This window comes from Odocoileus virginianus, chromosome 17 (genome assembly GCF_023699985.2).
Source record: "Odocoileus virginianus isolate 20LAN1187 ecotype Illinois chromosome 17, Ovbor_1.2, whole genome shotgun sequence".
In the NCBI taxonomy this organism is placed as follows: domain Eukaryota; kingdom Metazoa; phylum Chordata; class Mammalia; order Artiodactyla; family Cervidae; genus Odocoileus; species Odocoileus virginianus.
The window spans coordinates 22,676,713-22,692,334 of record NC_069690.1 but is presented as its reverse complement, the minus strand read 5'-3'; the positions used below and the strand labels follow the sequence as shown (position 1 = coordinate 22,692,334).

Here is a 15,622-nt window from a genome sequence, read left to right as displayed (position 1 = left end):
AATTCAATGGACATGAACTTGGGCAAACTCCGGGAGATGGTGAGGGACAGGGAGGCCTGGTGGGCTACAGTCCATGGGGTAGCACAGAGTCAAATACAACTTGGTGATTGACCAACAAGCAGTTAAGTATTGGAGATTTTCTATGATTCAACCCCACCCTAGAATATCAATACCTCATAGTTTTCAGAGTTCACAATCCAGGGCTTACCAATCTCATTCAATTAACTACTTTCTGCTTACAGACAAATGGAATGGGAAAACCTGACCAGTGTCTCAGAATTTTTCCTTCTGGGACTCTCCCAACAGCCAGAGCAGCAGTGGCCCCTCTTTGGTCTATTCCTGTCCATGTACTTGGTCACAGTGATGGGCAACCTCCTCATCATTCTGGCCATCACTGCTGATGCTCAACTCCACACTCCCATGTTCTTCTTCCTGGCCAACCTCTCCCTCACTGATACCTGCTTCATTTCTACCACAATCCCCAAGATGGTGGCAAATATATGGGCCCAAAATCAGGTATCTCCTACACAGGGTGTCTATCACAACTGTATTTTTTCTTGATGTTTGGGATGGTGGAGGCATTCCTCTTGGCTGTCATGGCCTATGACCGCTACATGGCCATATGCTACCCACTCCACTACATCATGGTCATGAGCCCTGGCCTCTGTGTCCTCCTAGTGTCTGCATCCTGGGTCATGAACGCCCTCCACTCCCTCCTACACACACTCTTGATGAGCAGACTGTCCTTCTGTGCAGACCAAGAGATTGCACACTTCTTCTGTGACATCAACCCCCTTCTGAGTCTGTCCTGCACAGACCCCTTCATCAATGAACTGGTGATCTTCACTGCAGGGGGTCTTATGGGCCTGGTTTGTGTGCTTTGCCTGGTTATCTCTTATGCATACATCTTCTCGACAATGCTGAAGATCCCCTCAGCTCAGGGGAAGCTGAAAGTCTTTTCCACCTGCAGCTCTCACCTCTCTGTGGTCTGTCTACACTTTGGGAGTTCCTTTTGTGTTTATTTCAGCCCCCTCTCCAACCACTTGGCACAGAAGGGCGCAGTGATGTATACGGTGGTAACCCCGATGCTAAACCCCTTTATCTATAGTTGGAGGAACAGAGACATCAAGTCTTCCCTGAAAAAGCTAATGTGGGCTAGGAAAATTCATTCCCCTTAGTGGGAATGACTTCACATCTAATATGGGGGTCCCTACCCAATTACATTCACCACAATTAAGCAGGGAAGAATGAGAAAGGGAGAAAAAGTTGGGAATCTCACTTCTAAGACCTGTGATCTGAACTTGAAATATTCATGCCTAAGCTACAGGACACATTAGAACAAACTCATTATCAGGGCAATATCATCAGCTTAAGTTCTTACAATCATAATGTTCTAGAATTATAGCCATCCAGTTGTATAATATTGTAAAGGATGTGCTTGAATCTTTTGAAACCACATGAGATAGTGCACGCCAAAATAAGGGAATATTTGGTTGTGCTACTGCATGTAGCCAAGAATAACTCCAGGGAAAAATAACTTTTTCCTGCCATCACTGGGACCTTGGTGACTTAGACCCCTACCAGTAGCATTTTAACTCTGAGACTCTCCATGTCTGTGACACCCCTAGGCTGAAAGAACAGACACTGGGACTGGGAAGGGTTTGATCAGATGGAATCTTCAGCTAAACCTACTATGATATTTTACCAGGCATCCAAATCCCCATCCCTCCTAACACCTTAAATTTCACTTGACAATTTCATTTTTATCTTTGGGAAAAATTTTGCAAGTCAATTTCACCCTGCATCACTTGGCATAATGTCTGGCACCATTAAGATGTGTTAAATCCCTCTGGCATGGTTGCAATCATAATGTTAGGGATCAGGAAAGAATGATTTTATTACTATTTCAAATCTCTCACCTGAATGATTGAAACTCCTCCTAGATATTCTCTAGTCCCCAGTTTCGCCTCATTCCATCCATTCTGTACACTACAGTCAGATGAATCTTCATAGAATATGATTATGTCATCATAACCCTATTAGAAAACACAAATGGTTTTATGCTGCCTGCAGAATAAAGTTCAAATGATTTACCCAAGCATTAGGTCTACCATCACCAGTTCATAACTTATACGACCCACAGAGAGCCCACACTGTTCTGTATTTCTCCCAAGATCAACTCAAGTCAATAATCTGCATTATGCTGATTATTATTGATGGTTACCAAAAAGCTAAGTCAGTAAACATTGGAGCAAACAGACATACAACAAGGTGCCCCAAGACCAATTAGGCTCTATAGGAAAATGAAAAGTTACTACAGGGTGATATTTTTCATTCTCTTTAGGTACCTGGTTTAAGCTTTGATAACATAGATTGTGATTTCTGTTGATAATATCTTTTCCAGTGGAAATCAGTTGTTGATAGCTTGTGTGTGCATGCTAAATCACTTCAGTCATGTCTGACTCCTTGAGACCCTATGGACTGTAGCCCGCCTGGCTCCTCTGTCCATGGGATTCTCCAGGCAAGAATACTGAAGTGGGTAGCCATTCCCTTCTCCAGGGAATCTTCCTGACCCACGGATTGAACCTGTGTCCCTTACTTCTCCTGCACTGGCAGGCAGGTTCTGTACCACTAGCACCACCTGGGAAGCCCCCGTTGACAGCTCACCTACTCCCTATTCACCTGAGAGTAAGTTCACACACTATCTTCTGTCAATAAAATATAGTATAGCAAAGTGGTAACAGCACTAGCAAGTTCAAATCTTGGTTTTGCCACCTGTAAGCTGTGTGATCCTTGGAAATTCTTTAACCTTTCAGAGCAAGTATAACTTACCTCATTGTGTTGTCAGAAAGTTTGAATGTGGTTCTGTCTGTAAGGCATAGTTTGTAATGAATTAGATATAAATGTAAGCATGTACTTCCTAAAATATATAAGAAAATAGAATATAGTATATTTTCAATAAATGTTAGCTATTGCAGTAATAGTTCTTGTTAAAATGAAAGGTGAGCAAGCATCAGATTATGTGAATTCACTCTCAAGCACTGCTGCTAAGGATTGCCTATGGCCTGCACTGAGAACCTAGAAGGCATCCTGTCTTAAATCATTCTTTTGGAGAACATTCTGGGATTTAATGCAGGATTTCTCACTTACTGGGATTCACATGCAGGGAAGATTTCTGTCTACCTTCGAAATCATGTTTGTCCTGGTGGTTCAGAGGGTTAAGAATTTGCCTGCAATGCAGGAGACCTAGGTTCAGTCCCTGGGTCGGGAAGATCCCCTGGAGAAGGGAATGGCTACCCACTCAGGGTGCTTAAATTTAAGGTGAAATTTTACCTACTTAAATACACAGGTTTGCAACATCCCATATTCCCTCCCAATTCATTGACAGTTGTGCGTCTTTCACTGTTTAACATTCACCAGTATTTTTAATTCTACCTTTTAACTTAAATTGTGAAGAAGTTAACCTAGGCCAAGATGGCGGAGGAATAGGACGGAGAGACCACTTTCTCTCCTACAAATTCATCGAAAGAACATTTGAATGCTGAGCAAATTTCACAAAAGAACTTCTGATCGCTAGCAGAGGACATCAGGCGCCCAGAAAAGCAGCCCATTGTCTTCGAAGGGAGGTAGGACAAAATATAAAAGATAATAAGGGAATCAAAAGAGCTACGGACGGAGACCCGTCCCGGGAAGGGAGTCTTAATAGAGGAAGTTTCCAATCACCAGGAAACCCTCTCACTGGCGGGACTGGGGGAAGTTTTCGGCACTCTAACTGGGAGGAAAAATTAAACAAGGCCCACAGATTACGTGCCTAAAAGCAACTCCCAGCAGAAAAGTACCCCAGACGCCCGTACCCGCCAGCAACAAGCGGGGTGGAACGGAGAGGAACGGGCGGCATTGCTTAGGGTGAGGACCGGCCCAAAGACCCTGAGAGCAATCGGAGGGAGCTTTTTTAAACTGTGGGATAGCAAGGGACAAAATTAACTGGCCCGAACACACTGCCGGTGGTTCGCAAAACAAAGGGACTGAGAATCTCCAGAGAAGAGCCGGCCCACCCCTGCTGGAGGTAGGAGGCAGGGGGGAGGGGAAAGGGCAAACTCAGCCCCTGAGAAGCCACCCCCTCCCACACTGAAAACAGGCCTCCGGGTTCTAGCTAAAGACTTCCTGAGACCCGACTGGCGGTGCGTGCTGGGGCCGCGGAGGGAAAAAGCGCGCCGTTCCAGGGAGATTGCGCCCAAGCCTCTGGCTGCCTGGGCCGCTCGCCGCGAAGGGAAAAGGCGCGCCGCACCCGGGAGAGTACGCCCAAGCCTCTGGCTGCCTGGGCCGCTCGCCGCGGAGGGAAAAGGCGTGCTACACCCGGGAGAATACGCCCAAGCCTCTGGCTGCATGAACCGCTCAGGCCGGGGAAGGCACAAAACGCAGGAGCAACCGAATCTGCGCTTTTGTGGAGTACCCGAAAACTGGAACCGCACTCAACGCAGGGCCCGCTCCATGTGGAGCAGCCGGGAGCCTGAGCAGTGTAGACGGCGAAAGCACAGACACCCGTGAGCGGGGCAAACGCAGTGTGGCCGGAACACGGTGAGCGCTATCCACACAGAGCGGTATCTGTCTGCAGCGCCCCGCCCTCCCCGTAGCAGGACTGAACTGAACTAGAGAACCTAAATCAGAGATCACCTCCGCCCGCCTGTGCCAGGGCGGAAATTAGACACCAAAGAGACGGCAAACAGAAGCCAAATAAACAAAGGGAACCGCTTCAGAAAGGACCGGTGCAACAGATTAAAATCCCTGAAGGTAACACCGACTACACAGGAAGGGGCCTACAGATATCGAGAAGTGTAAGCTGGAAAGAGAAGCTATCTGAAATTGAACTGAACCTACGCTGACCGCAACAACCTCAGAGAAATTCCTAGATATATATGTACATTTTTTTTAATTTAAAAAAAATTTTTTTTTCTTTCCTTTTTTTTTTAATTTTTAATTTTTTATTTTTTCTCTTTTATTTTCTTTTATAATTCCCTGTTACTCCCCCATTACTACTCAACTTTCATTTTCATATATTTTTACGATTTTTTTAATTAGGGGAAAAAAATTTTTTTTCTTTTTTTTTTTTCTTTTTCTTGTTTTTCTCTCCTATTTCCTTTTAGAGTCCTCTAATACTCCTCTGTTATTCCTTAGCTTTCATTTTCATTTCACTATAACCTTGCCAAAAAAAAGAGAGAGAGAGAGAGAAACCCTATTTTTAAACTGAACTTCATATACAGTTCTAAATTTTTTGTGTGTTTTTTTTTTTTTGTCTTTAAATATTGTATTTCAAAGAGTCTAACCTCTACACTAGATTTTCAATCTTTGTTTTTCACTAGTATGTGATATAATTTTTGGTCATTTAAGAATCCAATATTCAGTTCCCATTTCTATTCAGGAGTGTGGTGATACTCTCCCACTTTTGACTCTCTGTTTTCTACCTCAGAACACCTCTATTTCCTCCTTTCCCCTTCTCTTCCCAATCCAACTCTGTGAATCTTTGTGGGTGTCTGGGCTACGGAGAACACTTTGGGAACAGATAACTGCGTAGATCTGTCTCTCTCCTCTTGAGTCCCCTTTTTCTCCTCCTGCTCACCTCTATCTCCTTCCTCCCTCTCCTATTCTTCATGTAACTCTGTGAACCTCTCTGGTTGTCTCTCACGGTGGAGAATCTTTTCACCATTAATCTAGACGTTTTATTATCAGTACAGTATAGTTGGAGAAGCCTTGAGACTATTGGAAGAATAAAACTGAAATCCAGAGGCAGGAGACTTGAGCCCAAATCCTGAGAAAACCAGAAAACTCCTGACTACACGGAACATTAAGGAATAAGAGACCATCCAAAAGCTTCCATAACTACACCAAAACCAACCACCACCCAAGAGCCAATAAGCTCCAGTACAAGACATACCACGCAAATTCTTTAGCAACGCAGGAAAACAGACCTGAGTGTCAACATACAGGCTCTCCAAAGTCACACCTAACACAGAGACCCATCGCAAAACTCATTACTGGACACTCCATTGCACTCCAGAGAGAAGAAATCCAATTCCATTAGCAAGACTCATTAAGAAACAAAGGGAGAAGAACCAAATTAACAAAATTAGAAATGAAAATGGAGAGATCACAACAGACAACACTGAAATACAAAGGATCATAAGAGACTACTACCAGCAGCTCTATGCCAATAAAATGGACAACTTGGAAGAAATGGACAAGTTCTTAGAGAAGTATAACTTTCCAAAACTGAACCAGGAAGAAATAGAAGATCTTAACAAAGCCATCACAAGCAAGGAAATCGAAACTGTAATCAGAAATCTTCCAGCAAACAAAAGCCCAGGACCAGATGGCTTCACAGCTGAATTCTACCAAAAATGTAGAGAAGAGCTAACACCTATCTTACTCAAACTCTTCCAGAAAATTGCAGAAGAAGGCAAACTTCCAAACTCACTCTATGAGGCCACCATCACCCTAATTCCAAAACCAGACAAAGATGCCACAAAAGAAGAAAACTACAGGCCAATATCACTGATGAACATAGATGCAAAAATCCTTAACAAAATTCTAGCAAACAGAATCCAACAACATATTAAAAAAATCATTCATCATGACCAAGTGGGCTTTATCCCAGGAATGCAAGGATTCGTTAATATCCACAAATCAATCAATGTAATACACCACATTAACAAATTGAAAGATAAAAACCATATGATTATCTCAATAGATGCAGAGAAAGCCTTTGACAAAATTCAACACCCATTTATGATTAAAACTCTCCAGAAAGCAGGAATAGAAGGAACATACCTCAACATAATAAAAGCTGTATATGACAAACCCACAGCAAGCATCACCCTCAATGGTGAAAAATTGAAAGCATTTCCCCTGAAATCAGGAACAAGACAAGGGTGCCCACTCTCACCACTACTATTCAACATAGTTTTGGAAGTTTTGGCCACAGCAATCAGGGCAGAAAAAGAAGTAAAAGGAATCCAGATAGGAAAAGAAGAAGTGAAACTCTCTCTGTTTGCAGATGACATGATCCTCTACGTAGAAAACCCTAAAGACTCTACCAGAAAATTACTAGAGCTAATCAATGAATACAGTAAAGTTGCAGGATATAAAATTAACACACAGAAATCTCTTGCATTCCTATACACTAACAATGAGAAAACAGAAAGAGAAATTAAGGAAACAATACCATTCACCATCGCAACAAAAAGAATAAAATACTTAGGAGTATATCTACCTAAAGAAACAAAAGACTTATACATAGAAAACTATAAAACACTGATGAAAGAAATCAAAGAGGACACAAACAGATGGAGAAATATACCGTGTTCATGGATTGGAAGAATCAATATTGTCAAAATGGCTATACTACCCAAAGCAATCTATAGATTCAATGCAATCCCTATCAAACTACCAACGGTATTTTTCACAGAACTAGAACAAATAATTTCACAATTTGTATGGAAATACAAAAAACCTCGAATAGCCAAAGTAATCCTGAGAAAGAAGAATGGAACTGGAGGAATCAATCTGCCTGACTTCAGACTCTACTACAAAGCCACAGTCATCAAGACAGTATGGTACTGGCACAAAGACAGAAATATAGATCAATGGAACAGAATAGAAAGCCCAGAGATAAATCCACGAACCTATGGTCACCTTATCTTCGACAAAGGAGGCAAGGATATACAATGGAAAAAAGATAACCTCTTTAACAAGTGGTGCTGGGAAAACTGGTCAACCACCTGTAAAAGAATGAAACTAGAACACTTTCTAACACCATACACAAAAATAAACTCAAAATGGATTAAAGATCTAAATGTAAGACCAGAAACTATCAAACTCCTAGAGGAGAACATAGGCAAAACACTCTCCGACATAAATCACAGCAGGATCCTCTATGACCCACATCCCAGAATTTCAGAAATAAAAGCAAAAATAAACAAATGGGACCTAATGAAACTTAAAAGCTTTTGCACAACAAAGGAAACTATAAGCAAGGTGAAAAGACAGCCCTCAGATTGGGAGAAAATAATAGCAAATGAAGCAACAGACAAAGGATTAATCTCAAAAATATACAAGCAACTCCTCCAGCTCAACTCCAGAAAAATAAATGACCCAATCAAAAAATGGGCCAAAGAACTCAACAGACATTTCTCCAAAGAAGACATACAGATGGCTAACAAACACATGAAAAGATGCTCAACATCACTCATTATCAGAGAAATGCAAATCAAAACCACATTGAGGTACCATTATACGCCAGTCAGGATGGCTGCTATCCAAAAGTCTACAAGCAATAAATGCTGGAGAGGGTGTGGAGAAAAGGGAACCCTCTTACACTGTTGGTGGGAATGCAAACTAGTACAGCCCACTATGGAAAACAGTGTGGAGATTTCTTAAAAAGCTGGAAATAGAACTGCCATATGACCCAGCAATCCCACTTCTGGGCATACACACCAAGGAAACCAGATCTGAAAGAGACACGTGCACCCCAATGTTCATCGCAGCACTGTTTATAATAGCCAGGACATGGAAGCAACCCAGATGCCCATCAGCAGACGAATGGATGAGGAAGCTGTGGTACATATACACCATGGATTATTACTCAGCCATTAAAAAGAATTCATTTGAATCAGTTCTAATGAGATGGATGAAACTGGAGCCCATTATACAGAGCAAAGTAAGCCAGAAAGATAAAGACCATTACAGTATACTAACACATATATATGGACTTTAGAAATATGGTAATGATAACCCTATATGCAAAACAGAAAAAGAGACTCAGATGTATAGAACAGACTTGTGGACTCTGGGAGAAGGCGGGGGTGGGATGTTTCAAGAGAACAGCATTGAAACATGTATATTATCTAGGGTGAAACAGATAACCAGCCCAGGTTGGGTACATGAGACAAGTGCTAGGGCCTGGTGCTCTGGGAAGACCCAGAGGGATCGGGTGGAGAGGGAGGTGGGAGGGGGGACTGGGATGGGGAATACATGTAAATCCATGGCTAATTCATTTCAATGTATAACAAAAACTACTGTAATGATGTAAAGTAATTAGCCTCCAACTAATAAAAAAAAATAAATAAATAAAATAAAATAAAATAAAAAAATAACTTAAATTGTGCGTTACTCTTTCACACCGACGTTTTGTATATGAATTTTCGTGTAACAACACAGTTTTCATGTTTGTCATAATTATATCTTTTGCCGTGTGTCAATACACCCTACACCATAGTTTTGTCAAAGATTGTTTTACTGTGCTGTTTGAAGATTAACTCACATCTTTGAATATGAAGAAAGGATCATTTCAACAAACATTACTTTATTGTGTGCTTTATTCTCCTAGCCTAGAGTCCTAAAAATAAATATATCCACATATACTTATCACTTGTTTTAAAGCTCATATTCTACACTGTCAAACTGCTATCAAATAAAACTGTTTCTGCAAGATCTCACCAATACTGCTTCACTGTCGTTATTCATTTTACTAGCTTAATAAATATTGTTGTTGTTCAGTCACTAAGTCATATCAGATTCTTTGTGACCCCATGCCCTAAAGCGCCCCAGGCTTCCCTGTCCATCACCATCTCCCTGAGTTTGCTTAAACTCACACCCACTGAGTTGGTGATGCTATCCAATCATCTCATCCTCTGTTATCCCTTTCTCTTATAGCAAAATAAAATTACTGGTAGAGTTATTGAAATGGAAAATTATTTCTATCATCTATGATTACAGCAAATCTTCTGTATTGTTACTTCTTACCCACCAATATATTTAATAAGTAGACATTTATAAATGAAGCATATGGTTCCTTTTGATGTCACAAAAGTTCAGGGCCATTTTCTGAATTTGTGCCCCATGGAGAAGCATGTAGCCTAGACCTGTTTGCACAGAGCACCGATTACCTTACTTTTTTCTCTTCTCCTGTTACCTTTTCCCATGCTCCCCATGCCTCAGCTCTATCATGTAAATACCCCAAGCCTTTAGCCTCAGGAGATACGGATTTGAGATTTGTTCTTCTCACTTGGCTGCCTCGAGTATAAACCCTTTCTCTGCTGCAAACCATGGCATCACAGGATTTGGCTTGCTGTAAATCAGGCAAATGAATCTGGTTCAGTAAGGTATGAAAACAACCTGTGTCTGTTGATGCATGAATGGATTACGATGTTGTGGAATAAAAACGCAAAGGAACATTCAGTTCAGTTCAGTTCAGTCGCTCAGTCGTGTCTGACTCTTTGCAGCCCCATGAGCCGCAGCATGCCAGGCCTCTCTGTCCATCACCAACTCCCGGAGTCCACCCAAACCCATGTCTATTGAGTTGGTGATGCCATCCAACCATTTCATCCTCTGTCGTCCCCTTCTCCTCCTGCCCTCAATCTTTCCCAGCATCAGGGTCTTTTCAAATGAGTCAGCTCTTCGAATCAGATGGCCCAAGTATTGGCTTTAAAAAAGGAGCTCCTGCCATTGTGACAAAACATGGATCAACCTGAAGGATATTATGCTAGATGAAATAAGCCAGACACAGAAATAAATATACTGCATGATCTCACTTACATATGGACTCTAAAAAAGTTTAATTCATAGAAATAGAAAGCAGAATCATTGCTACCAGGGTGGGGAGATGAGGGTAAGGGGAGATGTTTTCAAAGAGCCCAAAGTTGCAGTTATGTAGGATTAGTGAGGTCTAGAGATTTAATTATAGCATAGTTAATAATACTGTATTATATACTGGAACTTTGCTAAGAGAGTAGACCTCAAGTGCTCTCATCATGAAAGAAAATGCTGGAGATGGATATCTTAATTAGCTTGATTGTAGTAATCATTTCAGTATATACACGTATATCAAAACATCATGTTGTACACCTTAAATATATACAATTTAAATTTAATAAAAGGCAATTAATACACAAAAATAAATCTAGCAAAAGATTTGGGAGATGATTACTCAGAAGAATGCAAAGTGTTATTGAGATAAATAACAAAAAAGTGGAGAAATATACCATATCTAAGACTTAGAGGACTCGATATTGCAAAGAAACCCATTCTCTTCCAAATTAATCTAGTTTCACTGCAATACACTCCAAAATCCTAATCAGTCTTTTTTTTTTCCCAAGAAATTAACCAGCCAAAATGGAAATGGAAATTGAGAGTCAAAAATAGGCAAAGAAGTACTAAGGAAAACTAAAGAATTTAAACCATGTAACAATGCCATTAAAAGATACAGTAATTAAAGAGTGGAGTATTGACACAAGGATCAACAACTGAGAAATGAAACAGAATAGAGTCCAGAAACAGATTCATGGAGGTGCAGTCATCTGACTAAAGGGAAATACGGCAGGAAAAAAGATGGTCATTTCAATAAATGGGACTGGATCAGTTAGATATCAATATTTGTGGGGGGAAACATATCTTCTTGATCTCTACCTCACCCAATATCATAATCAACACTAGATTAATAATAGGCCTAAAGGTTAAAGGGAAAACAATAAATAGTTCAGGAGTAAAATATAGGAGGCCATTATTAAAGATTTAGCAAAGATTTCTTAGAAAAGATACAAAAAGGAATAATGATAAAATGATAAATTGACCCATACTGACATTAAAATCTTCTCTCTCCATCATTAATTGAGTAAAAACCAGTTGTATTCTTACTACAACATCTCATGAATTCATAGCTGCAACATATAATTACAAATCAACCTGAAAATATTAATAGAAAAATGGGCTAAAGGCCTGAAAAGAGAATTGACCCAACAAAATATACATATTAAAACAGTAACCATATGAAAAGACACTTGGCTTCAGTAGTCATCAAGGAAATGCAAATTTAAAACATAGTAACACTACACACAGACCAAAACAGCTTAAATGAAAAGGATGGAAAAATGTAAAATAATTAGGAACAACTGGAACTCTCATGCGTTGTGAAAGGGGAGGAAAACTGGCTCAAGAACTTGGGGAAACTGTCTAGAACTGTCTACTAAAATCAGATATATGACAGACAAAAGAGTATAAACAACATACATTCGTTGATATAAAATATAAAAATGGGTAAAACTAAACTATACTGCTAGGAGTGATTACTCTTGCAGGAACAATGACAAGATAGTATGAGGGGAATTAGAGTGTGGAAAATGTGTTTGTTATGTGAGGACTGGTTACTCATGTTTTTCAGTTTGTAAAAATTCCTGCCAAAATTTTCAGATTTGGTTTCATTTCATTAACTTTGCAAACGTCAATGTTTACTATGTCTGACTATTATACTACCTGGAGTCCTTTTATGTCTTTCATCTGCTGGTTCTTATTTTTGATACCTCATTTCCTTGTGTATCTGCTTCTGTTTGGTCTTGTGCTTGATATTGTGTTTGAAAAAATTATTCAGAGAAATAATGTGAAGGCTCAGGTGACTTTATTTTCCTCTAAACATGGGTTTTTTTTTCAGTTACTTTTACTTAGTATTTGGAGTCACTAGCCCACAATGTGGGCTTGTGAGTGTGTACTCAGTCACATCTGACTATTTGTGATGCTATGGACTGAAGCCCACCAGGCCCCTCTGTCCATGGGATTTCCCAGGCAAGAATACTGGAATGGGTTGCCATGCCTGCCTCCAAGGGATCTTCCCAACCCAAGGATCGAATCTGGGCTACCTGCATTGCAGGCGAATTCTTTACCATCTGAGTTACCAGGAAATATGGGCTCACCCCAATCCAAATTTCATACTTGAGACTTTCCACTCCCCTGGGGACTCAAAGCCAGGCAGGAGCACATGCTTGATGTCTTCTTTAACTCTGGTGTACTCTTAAACTTCAAGGAACCCTTTGAAGATGGCTTCCTAAAAGGAAGACATCCCCATAGGGAGCTCGTTTATTCCTTGTAAATAAAATTCATTTCCCAAGATCTTTTCTTATAGATATTAACACTGGAGCAATTATCCAGGTTCATCTAATAAACTGTCATGGGATTGCTTCCCCAAGGCCCCATCAAAACTGATAGTAGGCATGCCCCTAGAACACTCCTTTTTCTTTAGGAATGTGAGATTGAAACATCATTTCTCAGATTCCTTATCCTCATCAGAGCACCCACAGCCTTCCATTCTGTCTCCTCTCTCACAGGGACAGAAGATCCAGGCACTAATACCTTCTTCCCATCTTTAGCCAGTAGGACAAATCACTAAGTCCTATTGACAAAGCAATGTCTTAGGGTCCTCTGTGTCCTGATTGAACTTTTATCCTATACAGGAGGAAACTGGAGGCAGCAGAACCAAGCGACTCTGAGAGCCAGACTAACAGAGAGTAAGGTATGGCCATCACAAGCTCATGTTGTCTCTCTTCTCCTTTCCCTATCTTCTCTCTTCCCCAGTTTCTCTGTCTCGAAAACACAGTCACAAACATTGAAAGAGCATTCATACAATCCAATTCCTTAGTATTTAAAGATAATATAAAATGTCATCTAATTCTTATAGCATGCTATAAAATGCCGTCACATGCCTTGCTGCACCTGCTTCTCAAACTTGCAAGTCCTCATGGACGAGATAAGGTGGCTCTGGGAAGATGTATGCCCTCCTCAAGGTCATGCAGCTAGGGGGTGACACAAGAGATTCAAAAGACTAGTATTCCAACATCAAGCATGGAATATTTTCCCATACCACCTCCTATTCTCCCCTCTCCACCCAGCCATACTTCAGCGGAGTTTGTGTCTCTAAGGCTATCTGACCACACCAGTGTTCAGAAACCACTGACTTGTACAGAGGCAGAGCAGTGGTTCCCCTATGTGAATGATCAGAATCACCAGGTTATTGCTTAAAAAGGACTTAGTTCTCAGAACAGAACCAGTATTTCAAGGAAGGAGAAACAAAGAGATGAGAAAACAAGCTTTTTGTTTTAAAGCATCACTGGTGATTCCAGTGCATGCTAAAGTGTGGGAGACACTTACCATTGAGGGCAAAAGCAAAGCTACTAATTTCTCTGGGTGTCCTCTGACTTTTCCCAGCCCTCATACTTGCCTCCCACCCTCCCTCCCATCAGGCAGATGCCCCAAAGGGTCCTGAACTTCCGACAATAGGCTGTGAAAGTAAGCAGCTTTCTGATGAGGTCTAAGGAGGTGGAAAACCTTTGTCTCCATGGCAGAAACAGGTAGCAGCCAGGTATGCTCAGGGTTGGGGATTACTCTGGGAGTCAGTTTTTCCTTCTTAGGCCAGTCTGTGGGTCTTAGAGTAGTCAATTCTGTTTTTCTAAGGGGCGGGCAGCTTTCGTTTTGCTAGCCTCAAGTGTCCAGGTTTTCTATGTCTTTCCAGCTCTAAGCTAACATAAAGTGCATACACCTAGCTTGGAACTCTCCTGGTCAAAGCCTCATCTCTGCCACGGTATCACTTGGTGACCTTGGGGACAGATCTCAAGCTAAAACCTTCCTTTAATCACTAGGAGAAATAAATGAGCTCAGTTTTGGTGTAGAACCATAGATGGATTTTATAGTAACAACAGACGAAGGAAGCTGTACATACACAAGTCTCTGGAGCCTGTGCTGAGAGTTAGGCCCGTTTTCACTCAAATGTCACTACCACAAGATTAGTCTTATAGTTTGGATTCTTAGTGTTGAAAGAGAGTTTAACCATCACCCACTTCCAACAGAAGCTTGAATCAGCTCTGAAACAATCACTCAGCCCGTGGGATCATGTTCGAATGCCTTCTGTGATGAGGAATTTACACCCACACCAACCCTCCTCATTAGCTTAAGTCTTCTGGAAGAGAGCCCGAATGATCTTTTATTACCTGGGTCCTGACTTGAACAAATCCTATCCTTGCATTCAGGAAGCCTGTATTAATACACTCCCTCTCTCTGTGTCTCCCCTTGTAGATATCACTAAGGTGCCAGTCACAAAGAGTCCCCATCAGGACCGCTCCCTGCAGACACAGGTGGGGTGAGGCAGCTCCTATCTATGTAGGGGGCAGAACCAGGTCCAGAATTGTGGAGAGTGGAGCCACTGATGCCTCTTTATCTTGAGAGTATAGTTTTTTAACAGGAAGACAGAGGAGATAATCAGAAATTTGAGAAAATAGTTAAGAATAGGACTCATTTTATGATCATTCCCATTTGGGTTGGAGAACTGCTTCTGTCAACTCTTGATATTATGGTTTCTGTGTGTGTGTGTGTGTGTGTGTGTGTGTGTGTGTGCTCAGTTGTGTCTGACTCTTTGCAAGCCCATGGACTGTAGCCTGCCAGGCTCCTCTGTCCATGGAATTTTCCAAGCAAGAATACTGGAGTGGGTTGCCATTCCTTACTCCAGGGTATCTTTCCAACCCAGGGATCGAACCCTAGTAACTTGGGTCTCTTGCACTGGCAGGCAGATTTACCAATAGTGGCACCTGGGAAGCTAATACGGTTTTTGTGCAAGTAGAGTCATTTGTTTCTTGCTGCTTTCAAGATTTTCTCCTTGTTTCGCCTTTTAGCATTTTTCCTATGATGTGTACATTTGTGGATCTCTCTCTGTTTATCTCACTTGGAGTTTGCTAAGATTTTGGATGTGTATTTTCCAATAAATTTGGGGAGTTTTAATAATTATTTCTTCAAATATTTTTCTGCTTGTCTC

General features: G+C 41.2%; 1 protein-coding gene and 1 long non-coding RNA gene across 2 annotated transcripts in view; one reads left to right on the top strand and one right to left on the bottom strand.

The window, feature by feature from the left end:
- Positions 1–15,622, bottom strand: part of LOC139039044 (uncharacterized) — a 74,179-nt gene that overhangs the window by 20,933 nt on the left and 37,624 nt on the right. Inside the window, exon 2 of the long non-coding RNA XR_011492174.1 lies at positions 1,920–2,036. This is a non-coding gene — a long non-coding RNA (uncharacterized lncRNA). The remainder of the gene's footprint in view (positions 1–1,919; positions 2,037–15,622) is intronic.
- On the top strand, positions 143–1,178 carry OR1G1 (olfactory receptor family 1 subfamily G member 1). The gene is given in 2 exon segments (XM_020905973.2): positions 143–514; positions 517–1,178. Coding segments are annotated over 2 exon segments (930 nt in total). The 5' UTR covers positions 143–246.